Below are 20,331 nucleotides of genomic sequence, written 5' to 3'. Positions count from 1 at the left end.
ATCAACTATATATGTCAATTTGTAAGATTCAACTTTGTTTTTTACTTTTCCTGAACTAAATGCAGCATCTTTAGAATCCATCCCCTGGAGATGATTTAGTTTCATCTTCCAAGCAGTTATGGCTCCCCACAAAAGGAAATCAACAGAAAATTATTTATCACAGAACATACGCAAACTCATATATATATATATATATATATATATATATAGTAGCAATGACTTCATGCTCGATCCTCTACTGACTGTTGTTCTCTATCACGATGTAGCTGCTCTGCAGGTCCAGAGGTGCAGAAAGAAAAAGTTCTGAAAAAGATCCATATTTCTGCTTTTTGTCTTTAACAGAGAAATAAACTTTTGGACTTTTACAGGATCTTATGATGTTTAAATGAAAGATCCAGAAGCATTTTTGTGTTGTGAGATGGTAGATCACAGTCAAAGCCATAAAATGTTGTTGTTAGAAGAAGCTGGAAGTTTGATAAATTATGAAGTCATAAATAAATGAGTAAATAATAATTTCTCACAATTTGACTGTTGTATTTCTGAAACAAACCTTTATGCTTACAGATAGTTTTTATTTTATCAGCCTTTTTTTAAATAATTTTCTGTTTAATATAATTTTTTAAAAAGATATAGATTTCTACAAAGAAAATCAGTTTTTGTGTAGGAACAGATATTTTTCTTTGCTACCACCAGAGGGCAGACTTGTAAAAGTTGTGAATATCACAAATAATCCAACTTGTATCATTTTCACGGCAAAACAATGAGATGCTTTACAAATGCCAATCAACGTCGTTAGATTGGATTAGATTAGATTAGATTAGACTAGATTAGATTACATTAAAGGTGATTTATGTGTTTGTTTTTGAAAGAGTAATTTTAATACACCATAGATTTAGATGGATTGTACACAGTTGAGTCAGGTTGAATGTGACATTTAATTTACACATGTTCTGTAAAATCTGAAAGAACTTCCTCCACTTTACACTCTAGTAACAACAGTAATCCTGAAGTAAAACTGACTAAAATCTATTTGAGTGGAAGATCAAAGCATGGTACATAACCTCAACTTCCAAGAAGACAGTTTTTCTAAGTTACTCTGATGTAACTACCGGGTTGCTAAAGACCGCTGTAATGTTCCGCCCCACCTCTGAAGAAAACTCAAACGAATAAGTCAGCAATGACTGTAGAGCATGGCAGTGAGAGGTTCATGATATGAGGTTGTTCTGCAACTTCCATATTACGAGTTCCCCTGAAAACCAGAAGACTTTTGGATTTTATTTGAATTGTGCTCCACAGCTCAGCAGCAAATCAAATTTTTGATTTTATTATTCAAATTTATTCAATTAATACTACATCACAAAAACAGTTCATGCCAGTAATTTTATGGAAGCAGAAGGTCGGTCATACAATAGAAACAATAGCTAATTGATAAACGAAACGGACTGAATAAAACCTGAACTTAGACCCTCCCTCCAAAAACTCCCTCAAAAAAAAACTGATTCAGGAAAAAAAAAAAAAAAAGAAAAAAAAACAGGGATGCCCAAATGAAGGAAAGATCCTATCCCAGGACTGACAGGGAATTTACTAGGACTATTAAAGAAGAATTAGCTTATCTCACTCTACAACTACATGTTTAAATATGTTAGCAGATGGGATTCATCCAGATGGACTGGGGACCGCTAGGGAAGCAAGTTGTGCCAGAGGCGTGGTCCACTGCCAGGAACAGACGAGCCACCTGGAATCAATCCCACTCCGAGATGCAAAACGAGCCAGAGACGGGGTCCACTGCCAGGAACAGGAGCACTGACGAGCCTCCTGGAAACTGAAATCTCTCCCGCTCTCCTCGGAGGGGATTGGGGAAGAAAGAACAACATATGATTCACACTGCACCAACAGGCGCATGCAGAACTAATTGAGAAATAAATAATAGAGAACAGAAGAGAGGAAAAGTAGATCAAATTAGAGGAAAGAACCATACTTTCCCCATTAAAAATCATGAAGTTTTTAGGCAAAAAAAAAAAAAAACTTGTGTCGTTTTCTAGGTCATAGTTTCTGCAGAGCGGCAGTAGGAAATTTGGAATTCAACTCTGAGTTGAGTCGTGGATTAAGCCTGCCCCAGTACCCATCATCCATGTTCTCCCCACAACCCCTCACAAACCCAACCTTACATAAGTGGAGGAACACAAATAGTGAAAAATAACAGAGCTCCAGTTAGTTCTAAGCCAGATATCAGGACGAGGAAAACGGGATGCATCAGGGGATGCATCCGAATGGAGTTTGTGGCTGATCGTAGCTCTACATCACACATACAAGCTTTTTCAAACAGCATGTTTTCTTCTGCTCCTCATTCACAACAATTTGAATAAAAAATATGTAGAAATTCCAGTTATAGCTTAATGTTCTTTATATACATATATGTCCTCTATTGTGATTTTAAAAACACTATTTTCATCGGAGTGGGTCTCTAATAAACTCAAAGCGACTGTTGTGGAGAAAGGTAAAGAATATCAGGTAGAAAGCTCTTTTGTTGTTTTGTTTCCTTTCTGATAAAAACACACAAAGGCAGAAGTTTGTCCAGAAAGACGCTCGATTTGACTGTGAAATGACGAGTACGGCTATGTGTGACAACAGGAGCAGCTTCCTGTTTCTGGCTGTTACCTAATGACTGATGACACTTTGTTTTTGTTTTAAACTTTCTGGTGCTGACCCGAGTGCAGGATCTGCCCCAGAACCTCACATCACCCCCACAGGAGAGATGGACGGTTGAGGATCTTCACTCTTTGAGGAAGGAGAAGGGACAAAAGGCGTCGGGGGGGCGTTTCCAATGAAAATGTTTGCTTTACAGTAGACTGGCCTCGCTTCCGTGTCACTGCAGTGACGTCCGCTCCGTTTGGATGCCACACATAAGAAAAGATTCTTCTTTTGACTCCACAGAAGAAAACCTTCCCAGAATAGAAGCACAGTGAACAGGTTTGGTGAGCTCACAACAACAGACTGTACGCCTAATTTAGGAACGTCCTGAGCGAGGCGGTTTCAAACATGTCAGAAATGAAAAGGCCTCAGTTCTGAAGGTGTGATCAGCCCACCAGAAGAACTTTACATTTTGAATAACAAACAACTTTTATCCTGTTGATTTTTTTTAAGTTTAAGAATTTTTGCCCTTCACCCCAAAATGCTGTAACCCAGATTGAGGTAAGCTGACTGACGCCTGGAGGAAAACAGCCTCAAACATGGAGCCTGCGGCTGACCATCACACTCAACCCAAGAGAGCAGCTGCACGCAGCAATAAACCTGCAGAATAAACATGCATGTTTGCTGAGATCATAAAACACCTCCATTGGCAATATAGGGAAATATTACTTCACCGGGAAAGAGGTGAGTCAGAAACGGTTCTGAACGTTGCAGCATCAAAATGAAGCTGCTGACAGATCTGATCCCAAAAAAGCTTTTTTGAACGGGCGCAATGATTAATGGACTTACTTGATTTATGCTTATGATCCAACTAGATTGATCTGTCTGAGGCAAGTTGTTACTTGAATCAACCAATACCGCCATAAAATTGTTTCAAAATTAAAAATAAATCTATTCTATCAATACGGGGAAACCCCATTTAGATTCAGGATATTTTACTATACTGTAAAAATGACCATCACAGCAGACAACAAGACATTGTTGAAACACTTTGAATTTTGCTATGTGACCCTGCAGTGTGGTAGAATGTCACTTCTTTGTTTGTACACGTTAAATTTACAGTTGATTATCTTACAAAAAATACAAGGAATCTGGAAAACTTCACCTGAACTGTTCAGCACCAGGTATTTATATCTGAGTCCCACTGGTGGAAGTTTTGGCTAAAGGTGACCTGGATTGATTTTAGGTCAGTGAATTGGTCAAAATAAATAAATATCAATACCTAGCCAGAAAGGCAAGGTGGTGATGGAGGCTCCGCTGCGCCAACATTGGCACCAACCTCCCATCATAGGCAATTTGGGGAGGTGTCTTGGTCAAGGACATTTCGACGGGCAAGGCGGGATTGAACCTGCAATCCTCCGATCAGGTGTCGACCACCCTACCGCTGCACCACAGCTACAAGCTCCTCTGTGGCATGCTAATGAGCTCTGCTGTAGCATGTTAACAAGCTCCTCTGAAGCATGCTAACAAGCTTCCCTGTAGCATGCTAGTGAACTCTGCTGCAGCATGCTAGCGAGCTCTTCTGTAGAAAAGCAAGCAAGCTCTGTTGTATTATGCTAGCGAGCTCTTCTGTATCATGCTAGAAAGCTCTTCTGTAGCATGCTAGAAAGCTCTTCTGTATCATGTTAGAAAGCTCTTCTGTAGCAAAGCTAGCGAGCTCTGCTGTAGCATGTTAACAAGCTCCTCTGTAGCATGCTAGTGAACTCCTGTGTAGCAAAGCTAGTGAGCTCTGCTATAGCATGCTAGTGAGCTCTTCCTTAGCATGCTAGCAAGCTCTTCTGTAGCAAAGATAATGAGCTCTGCTGTAGCATGCTAACAAGCTCCTCTGTATCATGCTAACAAGCTCCTCTGTAGCATGCTAGCAAGCACTTCTGTAGCATGCTAGTGAGCTCTTCTGTAGCAGGCTAGCGAGCTCTTCTGTAGCAAAGATAATGAGCTCTGCTGTAGCATGCTAACAAGCTCCTCTGTAGCATGCTACTGAGCTCTTCTGTAGAAAAGCAAGCAAGCTCTGTTGTATTATGCTAGCGAGCTCTTCTGTATCATGCTAGAAAGCTCTTCTGTAGCATGCTAGTGAGCTCTTCTGTAGCAAAGCTAGCGAGCTCTGCTGTAGCCTGTTAACAAGCTCCTCTGTAGCATGCTAGTGAACTCCTGTATAGCAACGCTAGTGAGCTGTGCTATAGCATGATGGTGAGCTCTTCCTTAGCATGCTAGAAAGCTCTTCGGTAGCAGGCTAGCAAGCTCTTATGTAGCAAAGATAATGAGCTCCGCTGTAGCATGCTAACAAGCTCCTCTGTAGCATGCTACCGAGCTCTTCTGTAGCATGTTAGGGAGCTCTTCTGTAGAACAGCTAGCAAACTCCACTGTAGCATGCCAACAAGCTCCTCTGTAGCATGCTAACAAGCTCGTCTGTAGCATGCTAGAAAGCTCTTCTGTAGCATGCTAGTGAGCTCTTCTGTAGCAGGCTAGTGAGCTCTTCTGTTGCAAAGATAATGAGCTCTGCTGTAGCATGCTAACAAGCTCCTCTGTAGCATGCTACAGAGCTCTTCTGTAGCATGTTAGTGAGCTCTTCTGTAGAACAGCTAGCAAACTCCACTGTAGCATGCCAACAAGCTCCTCTGTAGCATGCTAACAAGCTCGTCTGTAGCATGCTAGCAAGCACTTCTGTAGCAAAGATAATGAGCTCTGCTGTAGCATGCTAACAAGCTCCTCTGTAGCATGCTACCGAGCTCTTCGGTAGCATGTTAGTAAGCTCTTCTGTAGAACAGCTAGCAAACTCCGCTGTAGCATGCCAGTGAGCTCCACTGTAGCATACTAGCTGTCTCCACTGTACTATGCCAGCGAGCTCCACTGTAGCATGATAGCGAGCTCCCCTACAGCCAGCTAGTGAGCTCTGCTGTAGGGAGCTTCTCTGTATTGAGCTAGCATCTAACGCTGTAGCATGCTAGCAAGCTCCACTGTATTAATCTATCAAGCTTTATTCTCTTTTATGCCACTTTTAAACCATATGGGGCCCATTTGACTTTGCTTGCTGGGTAATGAATCATATCGGCAACTTCTCATTTTGATATGAATTTTTTAAATGAATAGTTAGTCCTGGGGTGGGCACACTACGGCCCCGGGAGCCCTTCAAACTATTTAATATGGTCCGCCAAAATGGAAAAAACTTTGATGATAACTGGAGGTGTAGGGAACAATCAATTTGGCGACATATAGCGATTTTTCGTTTGGCGATACTTGTGTCGATTTAAAATGCTGACAAGACGTTATTTAACTCATTATTTATTTGCATCCTTTAGTGTCTTACTCTTACCAACCACTAGTTGGCAGCACACTGAGCCTCTTAAGAAAAAAATCGTGAAAAAAGGTTCTGGTACAGTCTTGGGATATATCCCGATACATATCGTGAGCCGTGTATCGCGATGTGTATCGGATTGCCAGACTCTTGCTAATACACACTACGAATGATAACTCTTATTATTATTTTATTTCTGGTGTCTCCCCATAGATGGTGCACTACCAATAAACTGACTTTTATTTAGATACAGAAAATGACTGCATTCATTGAGGTGTTGGAAGATTTGTTGTTTCCAAGTCCAGCTGTTATTTTTCTGATGATTCCAACAGCATTATGAACGCAGCGTTTCTATAATTTACATTTTCCCCTGATATTAACCCATTGTTGAGATTGACACTAAAATTAGAACAAAAGGCCTTTTCTTTTATTCGTACAAACTATTACTTTGAACAGATTTTGCTCATTAGATGAGTCTGACTCTCTGCTTCCTCCATTATAACCAAGTCAGTTTAGCTGCTTTCTTTTTTAGTTAAGTTCCTTCATCTCAAATTTTTCTGCTTTTTCATTCTTACTTCTACCCGTCAATCAAAATACACACCCTCATTTCTGCATATGTCGGTCTAAAAAGAAAGAAAGAAATCTCCATGAGATCCAGAATAATGGAATAGTTTCCTGTCCAGTTCAGTTGAGGATTTGAATCAGGAGAAAAAAAATAAATAAAACTGATTTTTTTAGGTCAGGAGGAAGTCGGTCTTTGATTTGTTTCCATTTGGGAAGTTAGTGCTGTAACTTCCCAAAGTCATTTTTGTTTGTTGTTATATCATTTTATGTATATATTTATTTATTTATATGTTTTTTTTATTAAATTACATTCAATCTGGATAGCACAGGTAAAGGTCTCTTGTTTTCATTTGTTAGATATGCCGCGCTAACGCGCACACGCGCACACACCTACAGCTCGCGCGCATCTGCCTCTTTCCTCGCGCGCGGGGCTTTACACTTCCTCCGCCCGGATAAAGTGTCTCGCGGCTGTTTTGAAGGGATAAGTTCAGCTCTGTCCTGTCAGGTTCGGTCCGGTTCGAAGTTTTCCCGCCTCCTGTGAAGTCTATGTTCGGCTGGAGTTCCGCAGTGACGGTGAGGAGGAGGAGGAGGTCCAGCTGACAGGTGGACGGTGATGAAGACTCAGGTGAGACGACAGCGGCTCACCTGACTGAATGTTTGGGACTCTCCGGTTCGGTCCGGTCTTTTGTTCCGGGTTTCAGTGAAGCTACAGAACCAACACCAGCGGAGCTGAACTGCTCCAGCCGCTTGTGGGTTTTTTACAGAAAATAGACGCTTTGTGATTAAATATTCAAATTAAATGAAAACTTGTCCCGCGTGCGCACCTGCGTCAAAATCTGCGGTTCTGGATTCGTGTTGATTTCACTTTAACGTTTTTCTTTTCCTGGTTATACATGTTTAAATCTCGTGAAGAACCAACAAAGAAGAACTTTCCCTTTCTGTTCTGGTTGTTTAAACACTGAATCAGATTAATCTGTTTGATCAATCTCGGAATCTGTTCTGATTTGATCAAGCTCTGAATCTGTTTGATCAAACATTGAATCTATTCTTGTTTGCTCAAAGTCTGGATCTATTCTGGTTTGTTTAAACTGTTAATCTGATTAATGTGTTTAATCAAATTCTGATCTGTTCTGGTTTATTTAAGCTTTTAATCTGATTAATCAAATTCTGATCTGTTCTAATCAACTGAATCGGCTCTGGTTTATTTAGACTTGAAATCTGATTAATGGGTTTAATCAGATTCTTTATGAATTCTGACAAAACTCAGAATCTTTTGTAGTCTGATCAAAGTCTGAATCAATTCTCGTTTATTTAAACTCTTAATCGGATTAACGTGTTTAATCAAATTCTGAATCTGTTCTGATCAAACAATCTGTTCAAATCAAACTCTGGATCTATTCTTGTTTGATCAAAGTCTAGATCTATTCTGTTTTTTTTAAACTGTTAATCTGATTAATCTGTTTGATCAAATTCTGATCTGTTCTGATCAACTTAATCTGTTCGGATCAAACTCTGAATATGTTCTGGTTTATTTAAGCCTTTAATCTGATCAGTGTGTTTTATTAAAGTCTAAATCTGTTCTGATCAAAAACTCAATCTGTTCTGGTTTGATCAAATTTTGATTCTGTTCTAATTTAATCAAAATCTGAATCTATTCTGATTTATTTAAACTTTTTATCTGATTAATCAAAGTCTGGTCTGATAAAAATCAAAATCTGTTCTTGTTTGATCAAACTCTGAATCTGTTCTGGTTTATTTAAACTCCTAATCTGATTAATGTATTTTATTAAACTCTGAATCTATTCTGATTTCATTAAACTGATTTTTTTATCTTTTACCTTTTCAGACTTTGGTTGGTTTGATCAAGTTTAGTAGAAAACAACTTTTGGACATTAACTTTCCTTTCTAAAAACACGTTAAGATGAATTCCTTTATGATTGTTTTAGTGCTTCAGATTATTTTTGCTTGTGTCTGCTTATTTGTAAAGTTTACACCTTCAAACCTCACACTTTTCTCCACCTGGTTCCACTTTTTGGATACACTTGTCCCATTTTTTAGTTTTTATTTATCTTTTAATTTAGCCAAGCAGCCCTTTGACTTCATATGATTTTTGACCAAATTTTGTTTATTAAGAAAACATTTAGGATATGAAAATTGAGTTTTTGGTTTTCTAAACTGTACAGCTGGTTATCTCCAATTTAGCTCACAGTTTTTGGCGCACTGGAGTCTATGGGAAATGAGTGGAGGCTTACTCTGCACACAACTCACAGGTGAATTTCTTTTCTGCAACTGTGTATGAAACTACGTTGCTTAAAAACATCAAAATCATAATTAGAAAAATACTGGGAAAATTATGGAAAAAAAATGTTTGTATTCAATAATGTTTAGATAGTAAATAGATAATTTTAGATTTGTTGCTTATCAGAATTGTGCCAAATTTTGGCACGAACAAAAGCAAAAAAAATAAAAAGAATTTATCATTTCTCAAAGAGGAATTTTTGTTAAGTTTTTCCTTTAGTAGTGACCAAATTAGCGAAAAAGCTAGCCCGTTGCTTAATTACTAGCTGAACTCCTAAATAGAGTAAAATTCCTCAGTTAACCTCAAAACTCCAGTCGATAACAATTAGCCAAAAATTTTAATATATTGCTAAAATATCAGCTAAATTCCAAATTAGCATAAACATTTTAATTACAGGCCAAATTAGCCAAAAAAGATAGCTCGTTGCTCAATTACTAGCTGAACTCCTAAATAGCCCCAAATTCCTTTGTAAACTAAATTAATCAAAAAGTTAGCCTGTTTCTAAAATAGAAGCTAAATTCTAAATTATTTTAAAAATTCAGTAGATAACAAATTAGCTAAAAATATCAGCATGTTGCTAAATTATTAGCTGACCCCCAAATTAGCATAATTCTTCAGTAAACTAGTCAAAAATGTTTCTTGCTAAAATAGAAGCTAAACTCTAAATTAGCCTAAAAACCCTAGTAGATAACAAATTAGCCAAAAATGTTAGCATGTTGCTAAAGTAATAGCTTATCTCCACATTTTTTTATTTAATATGTTATTTTTCTTCATCCAGAGAGTCTCCATGGAAAGACAAAAGAGCCTCATGTGGCTTTGGAGCTGCAGGTTGTAGACCTCTGTCTTAAACTGATCATCAATAGACAGCAGGAGCTGCTGGTTTCCCTCCTGCAGCTTCAGCACCAGTGGGTTGATGTTCATGATATTTCTCTTCAGTCTTCATCTGCTCCATTCATCTGTCCACTCACAGCTGCTGATTTAATCACCTAGTTTTAAAAAAAATGAAATGCTATAGAAAAAGAAGCATTTTATTCATTCAGTGTGTGTTGAGGTTTTATGTTTTTTAAGTTGTTTGGGATTGACACCACTATTAACACTCATATTTTGTCCCAAAAAGCATAAAAAGAAGGTTTGATCATTTTTTCAACACATATTGCACGTAAAACGAGAGGGGACACGGATTGGATTCATGTCAACTGCCCTCATCGAGTGGCCACGCTGCTACCGCACGACTTCCAAAACCTGGTTCACGCTGGACCAGAACGGAGGCCGTTTACATTCAGCACCCTTGTTAACCTATGGCAGTCTTTCGTGCAAGGCTTGCGCCGTGCAGCGAATGGTTTCGACGTCTGGTCTATTTTGTCCACGAGCCGTAAGCGATTCACCGCATCAAGATACATAAGAAAATATGGTTTATTTTCAAAATGTAATCAATTTTTCACAAAAAACACAATGATTGACAAATGCGATCATCACAGAGACAATGTGGCTGGAGGTAGGCAGTCTGAAATTGGCCAATCAGCAGATGATTTGGGGGACCTTGAGCATCGTTTCCACTGAATTGTCCGGTACAGTTTGATCTGGTATTTTGAGCGTTTCCATTGTAAAATGGACCCATTAAACAGTTCTAAACCGGACCTCTAGAGGGCCCCCATCCGTTGTAGGTCCATTGAAAGAATGTACAGTTGGGGTGGAGTCGCTATTGCTCCCCGTTGATTAGCAGAAAGTGACGACATTAGAAAGCGCCAATGTAGCGCTAAGCTAACGATTCTGTGTTTATGGTGGTAATCTTCTTTCCAACAATTCCTGTTATACACGATTTACCAGAAGTAAAGCAAGAGAAAGACGAGCTGCCGGAAGACCTCCATTGTTGTTACTTTCCTCGTCATCACACCACAGTGACATGCTAGCGGTCTACACCACGCATGCACCATGAAAACAGACCGCTCAGTGGAAACGAGGCCTTAGAGACCCTCCTATTGGTCCATTGTCACACTGCTGCCTTCCTGCCACTGCGCAACCTCCAAATGTGACAGACGTCAAACAATCATCTGGTCGCAAACTTCAACATGGATTTGACTATTCTGAAGAGTCTGAAAAATACATTCCTTTTTAAAATTATTAACTTTTTTCTTCAACCAAAGACTCACAATAGAGGGGTATAAGTGTTCTCCAGAGACACGGTTTCATCTAAAGAAAGCCAATGTTTGTCGTTGGAGGTAAAATTGTGGCAAACTCCACGGTTTAACCTGGTGAATTACAGTTTAATCCTCCCTCAAGTGTGTCTCTGGATCACTGAGATGAATTGATAAGATATTTCAGACCAGAAAAGCTGTGATGTTTGTTGTTAATGTTAGCGCAGAGAAGCGGCCCGGCCCGCTGGAGAGCCAACACGGAGCAGAAAAATGCTTTGATGTGCTGGAGGTGAGTCACCAGCCTTTCATTCCAACACAAGCCTGAACACTTCTGTGTGTGTGTGTCATCTGGGAGTGTGTGTGCTACCAGGGAAGAGTGCAGCTCGTCCGACAAGTTTTTTTGCATAATAGGGAAATGATTGGAGTGGTGTGCCGTCAATACAGCGTCAAAGCCTCGGTGGAGGAAAGACGGCGATCCGTTTCTGACAGAAAACTGACTTCGGCTGCTTTCTGCTCTCACACCTGGTTCTCTTTTTGGCAGATTCCATCCTGGGCGTGCTCCTCTTCATCCTCTGGACAGGACTTGGTGAGCTCCTCATCGTTGTGGTCTGCTCTGCAGAAAAGGAAAGGAAGTTTTCCCGTTTGGCCGCGTGGAGGGTTTTGGTGTGGTACACAGATGCAGGTTCACGGCCTCCCGGTCACCCGGATGCTAGCGGCTCCTGACGGTGCAGGGCGAGCTGTGAGCTTCTTCTTACTTATCATGTAAACGAGCTGAAGGACGGTTGGAGACCGTGACCACGCGGGAGACAGAACCATGCCAGATGAGTCCCAGAACTTTCGGGACAACTGCTCGCCTCTACAAGGAGCTCCTCAAGTGTGCCTGTCACCTGATATTGTTGTCGTCTCTGGTGATGGGAGGGGGGAATCTGATTCGCCGGGGCTGGACGGACTCAATCGGACAGAAGCGGATGTGAATGGGTTCGACATTTCAAAGAGAGGTGGCAAATTAAAGCTTCCAACTGATGCCACTTCAGGACATCCTGTGGAGGTCGGGGTGGTAAAGAGCACCCACGCCTCTGAACCTCTCAAAACCAGCCGTCTGCTGAAGGGGGACGGAGTAGCAAAGCAGGGTGACCATCCACCCGCCGACGGGACCCCGGCGCTGCAGACTAGCAGCGACTCGGACTATAGCAGCCTCAAGTCCAGCCCGGGATACGTGAACACCAACTTCAACATGGATTTCTGCGATGAGGAGCCGCTGCAGCTGGACAGGACCGCGCCGGAGAACCACATCTCCTCGAGGAACATGTCCCAGTCCAGTCTGGACTTGGGGCTCAAAGACCGCGGCCACGTCCCGGATGAGGACAAACTCGGGAAAAGTCGCCCCAGCAGAAGCTGGCTCCCCCCTTTAAGCCAAACTCGGGGCAGCATAGACGGATACTTATTCGATCTGGATGAAGACGGGCAGAGCTCGCGGTCCAGGCGGAGCGTGAAGGAGGGGGTGTGTTGCTGCTTCCAGGCCACGCACAGGGGCTTCCTTCGCTGCATGGAGGAGACGCCGTCCATGCTGTCCGGGCTGCTCCTGGCCCTGGTCTTCTGCGTGGTCATCATTGTGGTCATTCCTGCCACAGGCCGGGTAAGACAGTGTATGGGGAGGCACACTCACACATCTGAACATCCATTTGGATACAAGCATCCAGAATGTTTCATTAGAGCAAAATCTTTAGTGTTGATTGGGTTTATTGAACTGATGGCTGCAAAATCCCAACATTTAAACAAAATATGAAAATAAATTAAACTTAATCAAAATAACTAAAAAATATATTTTTTAAAAGCTAGATGGAGATGGTTTAGACACATTCAGATGATGGACAGTGATTATGTTGGTTAAAGGTTGAAGTGACCAGAAAAGAGGCCTAAAGAAAGTCATGGGTGTGGTTGGTAGGGAGGTCCCAATCCGATCACATGATTTCCAATCACGTAGTTTCAGACTCATTCAGATTCAAATGTTGTATCCCGATCAAGATTTGATATTTATCTTCTTACTATGATCAGCGCTATATATTTCAAGCTTATTATTACAGATACATATTCTACTATGTTGAGAACAGATCACCACATTTTATTGCAGCAGAATATGGCAGCAGTTTGAGCAGGAAGCACACAAAAACAGCTCCACAAAGCTAGCGAGATAATCACAGATTTGGACTTCCAGGATTAATTAAATCTTTAAACTGATGACAAGTGTCTCCTAACACAAACAAAGACCTACAAAGGCATTTCAACAGAAAAACAGATCGCATTTTTGTTTCTTTTTAATAAGAACACCGTTCTCCTGCTGCCGACAGACGGAGAGACGGCTGCCAAAGGACCGTCTACAAGTAAAAAAAATAAAAATAGAAATCTATAATTAGTCAAAAACAACTAAAATGACTAAATTATTCCATTGACATAATTCAGTCATGAATGTCATCACATTTATGCTACAACGGCAATTTTAAAATTAAGTCGCCATTAATGTTTAGGATTTTTCATGGAGATATTAATCACAATTGATAAAAAAAAGTTTTGAAGATACCAAAAACTACGTTATTTTACTTATTTCTTCTACTTAATTTCTTTCTAGCTTACAATAGTTGCACTATTGCTCCTTTTAAGTGGATGGAGCTTATTGATTCACTGTGGAAACCTCTAAAAGAAACAGCCGAAGGAAAAAAAATGTTTAAGAAAAGATTACATTTAAATAGAAAAACCTTAAAAGTAACTAGATATATTGCATTATCTGTAATAATGCAAGTGTAAATGGTGTAAGCTAAATGAGGCTGTTAAAGATGCTAAAGTTGATAGCTGAAGATGGTAAAGGTAAAAGCAGAAAAGGCTGAAGCTGATAGCTGAAAATACTGAAAGTTATAGATGAAAATGGCAAAGCTAAAAAAATGAAAGTGATAGCTGAAAACACTGAAGATGATAGCTGATGATGCTGGAGCTGATGACTGAAAAGGCTGAAGCTAATAGCTAAAGATGCTGACAGTTATAGCTGAAAATGCTGAAGCTCATAGCTTAAAATGCTGAAGCTTATAGCTGAAAAGGCTGAAAGTTATAGCTGAAAAAGCTGAAGCTCATAGCGGAAGATGGTGGAAGTAATAGTTGAAAACGGTGAAGCTGATGGCTGAAAACGCTGAAGCTGAAAAGGATGAAAGTGAAAACTGAACACACTGAAGCTGATAGCAGAGGATGCTGGAAGTTATAGCTGAAAACGCTGAAGCTCATCGCTAATAAGGCTGAAAGTCAAAGCTGAAAATGCTAAACCTGATAGCTTAAGATGCCGGGAGTTATAAGCTTAAAGAAAAATGTAAAAAATGCTGAAGCTAAGAGCGGAAAACGCTGAAGCTTCCAGCTTAAAATGCTGAAAGTAATAGCTGGAAACACTGAAGCTGATAGCTGAAAATGCTGAAGCTGAAAAGGCTGAAAGTGATAGTGGAAAAGACTTAAAAGTATAGCTGAAAAGGGTGAAGCTGATAGCTTGCTAAAATAGTAGCTAAACACCAAATTACCCTAAGAAATTGAAGGAAAGTCTAAAATAGCAAAAACATCTAGCATACAGCTAAAATATTAGCTAAAAAAAGCCTAAAAAACTGTAAAAATGTCAAATTTAGGAAAAAAAATCATGAAGCTTACATGAAGCTAAAACATTAGCTTAATTCCAAATTAGTTTCAACCTTAATAGAGGTAAAATAAGCTAAATAAGATAACAAAAAAGGTAATTCATGCTCATTCAAAGTGTGAATTCCCCTCTGAAAGCTGCAGCGTCTGTGTGTTCTTATTATTTTTATGAAAATAGCCTCCTGGCATCCAGAAGGGGGACAGAAAGCTGCTAATCCTTTTCTCAAACTCTACTCCTCTCCGTTTTACTGTGCTGACTGAAGCAAACTGGCGAGAATTTCCTCCTTTTTTTCTAGGAATAATTTCTACAGAATAATAATGAAGTAAAGAAGAACATGAACACTATTGTGATAACTGTGTGAATGTTTTCACACAGTAAAAAAGAAAAATGTTTAAATGGTTGGAAAAACACACTGTTTCATACACAGTTTTTAACTTCCTCTCCTCTCAGTTTGTTGATGACGAAGGATTATTTCTCTGGTAATCGATCGATTAGATTAATCATTACTGACATCACTGCATCACAATCAATGATGTGATGGAAACGGGGTAAATAAGCAGAAATTCCTCATTTGTGCAAACAAAGGCGAGATTGTACCACACATGTGCGTGCACAGCAGTGTGTAGACGTCTCTGTGTGAACAGAGATGAGTGAGGCTGAGAAGAAATCCCATTCTGAAGTCTGTGTGCGACTCGGAGTCGACTGAGTTTCAGCGTAACGAAGGTGCACTGTCATGTGCACGTGACCCTGCTCTGCTAGATACTTCAGAGCTGTGAGAGCGTGCAACCACAATGCTTAGAGCGCGCTGCATGTCACTGGACCATAAATACAAGTCAGTTGTTGGAAGCAGGATCCCAATTTGTCTGCACACATGCACTCACTCTTCTGCTAGCATGTTTAAGTCCCTGCTTTAGTACACAACTCTAAATAAACAACATTTTGCAAAACACAACAATTTATAAAGAAATGAAAGGGACTTTACTAGCAAACGCCACAACAAATATAGACCAACTCAGATGAAAATGGTGTTTTTAACATGTTCTTGAGCCTTTTTTTTTAAGATGGAGGACATAGATAAAGAAAGTAATTATTTAAATCGTTGTATATCAGGAGCAGACAAAAAAATGCTGAAAAAAGCCTTTAGATATGATAAAGAAAATACAACAGGTTCCTCCTCCGCTCCATTCGTCCACATCCAGACCAATAGGTCTTTATTTTCCTGGTCTGAGCTGGAATCTGGATCCAAACTCGCTCCAATCTTACTCGGTAACATTAGTTTGGGGTCGTGAGGGGCTGTAAGGTAGTGGGAAAGAATGTAAACAAATGGATGGGGGGGTAGGCTTACCTCCACCCCAATGGTCCCGTCCTCAACTCAGAAATAAATTTGATTAATTCTGCTCTGCAGACACTATGTCCTTGAAAATGACAGTTGGAGTAAAAACAGTATATGTAAGGGATAATGCGAGACCAAATGTGCATTATCAGAAATTGGCAGTTATGACGAGTCGCTTCATTGTCAATTTCTGATCATGCACACTGTAGAGGCCACTCATATTGTGGTCATTTACAAAAGAAATAAATATTCAATCAATAGTTTGTATTCTTGTTATTTTTTAGATTTAAATTGCTTTTCAGAATTGAGTATTCACTCCAACCTTGGTATATTCATAATCATAAGACCACGGTCTGGATCTGAAGTTTCTGCATTCATCTGGGTTTTCAGTTCTCTCCTCAGAACATGGAGGATCACGTGGGCGCTCTGGCCGTCGTCTGCGTGGTTCTGTGTCTGGGTGTGGTCCTGCTCGTCTCCCTGCCCTGGCTGGCAGCGCTGAGGCGATGCAAGGGAGCACTGGCCCTGATGGTCTGGGGATCCCTGTACGTCACTGCCATAGTCTTCACCTTCACAGGAGGCACTGTGACGCCGTGGGAGCAGGTGAGGAGCTATGAAGGATGATGGAAATGCTGCTTCTATAAAAGAGACGATTCATGGTCCTTTCGTTCTCAGGTGGCGTTTTTCCTCTTCCTCTCTCTGAGCGTCTACACTGTGTTACCCCTCTCGCTTGCGTGGGCGCTCATGTTTGGGATCGGGACCAGTCTTTCCCACATCATCATAATCAGCGTATATGTGCCCGTTACCAGTCCGGACACGCCTAACATGGCTGTACAGGTAAGCGTTGTCTGACCACTCGCAGCAGCTGACGGCGTTAGAATCAGTGCTGATTGGCTCTCCAACCAGCATCACACATTTTCATCCAAATGAAAAGTTAAAGTTTGAGTTTGTAAACTATTTGCTGTTTACATAAAGTTGTAAGTCAATGAGGTCACTGAAGTAAAATCAAACACTGATGATGAAAGATCTGAACTGATGATAAATGTATCAGATTCAGAGATGTCTCTGGAGACTCTCAGACTCGGACATGAAGATCCTTCTTGTTCAAGGAGTCTTTGATGCAGAAGTTGACGTGATAGTCATCGATGGTCCTGATTTAGAGGAATGTAAATGTGAGGATGGAGAGTTTGATTGAAAGTCAGAAGACCAATAACCATCACATTCTCATTCCCGTGTAGTCACATATTGACGTTTGGTTCAGGTGTCCCGAACTCGTCGATTTTTGACGAGCTGGTTTTTGGTAAAATCAAGGGGGGGCTACCCTCGGGACGCGGTACTGGACGTAGACTGGTCCTCAAGATGTGTCTAGTACCGGTATCCTAACCCGGCACCGGACGCGATACCGGATGTGGTTTCAGACATGGACTGGTCCTCAGGACACATTCAGTACCGGTACCCTAACCCAGCACTGCATGCGATGCTGGATGTGGTACCAGACACTGACTGGTCCTCGGGACGTGTTCAGTACCGGTATCCTAACCCGGCACTGGACGCGATACCGGATGTGGTACTGGACACGGACTAGTCATTTGGATGTGTCCAGTTCCCTAATGCGGTACCAGACGTGGATTGGTCCTCAGGAGGCGGCCAGTACCAGTACCTTAACGCTGCACCAGACGTGTTACCAGATAAGGACAGGTTCGTTGGATGTGTCCAGTACCCTAATGCGGTACCAGACGTGGACTGGACCACAGGACGTGTCCAGTACCGGTACCCTTAATGTTGTACTGGACGCAATACCAGATGTGGTACCAGACATGGACTGGTCCTCGGGGCGCATTAAATTTAAATACCAATACCCTAACCCGGCACCGGATGCAGACTAGTTCTTTGGACGTGTCCACTACCCTAATGCGGTACTAGACGTGGACTGGTCCTCAGGAGGGGGCCACTACCAGTACCTAATGTGGCACCAGGCACGATACCAGATGTGGTACCGGATGCGGACTGGTTCTTTGGACGTGCCCAGTACCCTAACGCGGTTCCAGACGCAGACTCATCCTCAGGATGTGTCCAGTACCGGTACCCTAACGCATCACCGAACGCGATACGGATGTGGTACTGGAAATGGACTAGTCTTTGTGCCGCGTCCAGTACCGGTACCCTAACCGGACGCGGTACTGGTATCGAGTTAGGGTACCAGTGAGCTCCGTGCTCCGTTACTGGACCAGTTCATGGCCCGGAGGTTGGGGATGTGTGATGTGATGGGAACAGATGACTGCAGTGGGACTTTATTTTGAAAGTGACACCAAGACAATAATCTCTCTATAAATATTTGAACAGAAAAGGATAAAAAAAGAGGACATAGAAATAAATGGAAAGTACCTCCTGTTTCCTTATGCTGCTCCTCTTTCTTGAAGTGTCACCTTTAATGGTACCTTATTTTTAAAAAATGTCTGTAGTCAAAGACAGTTCTGCACCTTAAACTGTTTTTTTTTAATGAAAATCTACCCCTTTATTAAACATAAAGGTGCTCATTTGCTCATTAAAATCAGGATGGGTTCATCTCTGCTGAATAGATCCCTTTAGGATACAGATGGATCTTCTGGACTACAACAGTCTCCAACATCTTTCTATCTTAGGATGTTTGATGCTGTGTGACTGGTTCAAACACAGCTAACAGGAATTTTTGTGGAAGTAACGTTACACAACTCCACATCCAAACAAAGCAGAAATTTGCAAATGAGCCGTTTTTGCATGTGCGAAAGCTCAGCGGTGAGAGGAAGCGGTCATGAATGTGCCTGATTTGCCACAGCAGTGCTCAGGTTCCCAGGAAAAATGTTGATGGGCCGATAACAATCGCAAGTTTGTGCCTGCTGTTGTTTAGCGTGCTCTCAGATCTCCATCAGGCATCTTCTCGTGCTCAAAGTCAAACGCTGTGTCCTCCTCAGCTGGTGGCCAATGCCGTGCTGTTCCTGTGCGTGAACTGCGTGGGCTTCTACCACCTGTGGACCATCGAGCACAACCTGAGGATCTCCAACCTGAAGAGGGAGGAGTTCAGCCAAATTCGCTCGAAGAAGGACGTCAGGAAGCAGCAGCAGGTTGGGGCGTTTCCTCCTGTAGAAAGAGATGGATCCTGTTCTCAGAAGTGCTGTGACAGTAACCACTAACGGGATATAAAAACTAATGATTCACTTTTATGTGCGATTAATTATGACCTGTAAATATGCATCTACTGTTAATCTAACCTATAAATAGCAATGAAAAGCCTCATTTTGAGGTATTTTCATTGAAATTTGTAACATTTTGGTCCAGTAAAAGATTAAGATTGAACAAAAAAGTTGTTTTAAGAAGTTTTTTTTTTTTGATTATAACAGAACTTCCAACCCAAGAGGTTTTTTTTATATATATAATTCTTTTTTTATTGCTTTTTCAACATATTTTCAAACATAAACAGTACTGATCCAGAATCATAAAGATTCTTTCAGCAATGTCAACCAAAACAAGATTTGCAGGGTTTAAAATATAATAATAATAAATTAATTAAGAAAAATACCAGTTTAGGAAAGAAAATGAAGAAAGCCCATAAATTGTTATTCAAAGATTAAAGCTTTTAGCATAGAGGCTGTATTGAGACTGAAATAGAGATAAGGTGTCCAAATATATATAAATATATATAATTTATATCTCAAACAGTTGCTTCCTTTCAATACCCCAATGCATATGTTGACATTAGAGGTGTAGGCAGAAAAAAAATATGCCGATATTTCGCTTCAGCGTCTTACTTTTGATGTCTTCCTAACCCCCTTGGCAGCACACTGAACCTCTTTAAAGCAACGCCTCGACCAAAACTAGATCTGGCGAGATCCAGGTTGGGCTAAATATTCACAGTTTTGGTTTTTATGAGACTATTTAGTTTAGAATGGGTACCAAACCGAAACTCTGTACCACATTGCTGCCAGTATCAGTGTATCAGTATTCAGTTGTAGTGCTTAATGTCGTGATCATTAAATAAAATTAAATTTACCATTGTATTACAATGAGAGATGTATTAATATCCAGGTAGTTTTTTTTTAAGTCACACTCTTAAAGTAGTGATAATTGATTTAATATTTATTTATTTCCAAAGTGACCATGGTGTAAGCGGAAAACGCCCTTTGGAGGTGTCATCATCAGAAATGAATGGACATGATCCGGCCTCCATCGTCCTTTAATTTCTGATACAAACTTACTTACATAATAGATTAAAGAAATTAACACGCTCATTTATCTTTAATTAACTAAATGTGATCAATGACCAAAACTGCTGCTTTTGTCAGTCACTGATCACTGGAGGTCATGTTTAATGTTTGACTA

General features: G+C 40.7%; 1 protein-coding gene across 1 annotated transcript in view; it reads left to right on the top strand.

Moving 5' to 3' along the window:
• The first annotated feature begins 6,867 nt into the window (after positions 1-6,867).
• The window catches only part of LOC112156435 (adenylate cyclase type 4), a 30,412-nt gene continuing 16,948 nt past the window's right edge, over positions 6,868-20,331 (top strand). Inside the window, exons 1-5 of the mRNA XM_024288712.2 lie at positions 6,868-7,172; positions 11,523-12,617; positions 16,369-16,578; positions 16,651-16,812; positions 18,927-19,076. Of these exons, the coding sequence (XP_024144480.1) occupies positions 11,796-12,617; positions 16,369-16,578; positions 16,651-16,812; positions 18,927-19,076 (1,344 nt within the window). The 5' untranslated portion in view covers positions 6,868-7,172; positions 11,523-11,795. The remainder of the gene's footprint in view (positions 7,173-11,522; positions 12,618-16,368; positions 16,579-16,650; positions 16,813-18,926; positions 19,077-20,331) is intronic.

Source organism: Oryzias melastigma, linkage group LG18 (genome assembly GCF_002922805.2).
Source record: "Oryzias melastigma strain HK-1 linkage group LG18, ASM292280v2, whole genome shotgun sequence".
In the NCBI taxonomy this organism is placed as follows: Eukaryota; Metazoa; Chordata; class Actinopteri; order Beloniformes; family Adrianichthyidae; genus Oryzias; species Oryzias melastigma.
This window is presented reverse-complemented; position numbering and strand designations above follow the sequence as displayed.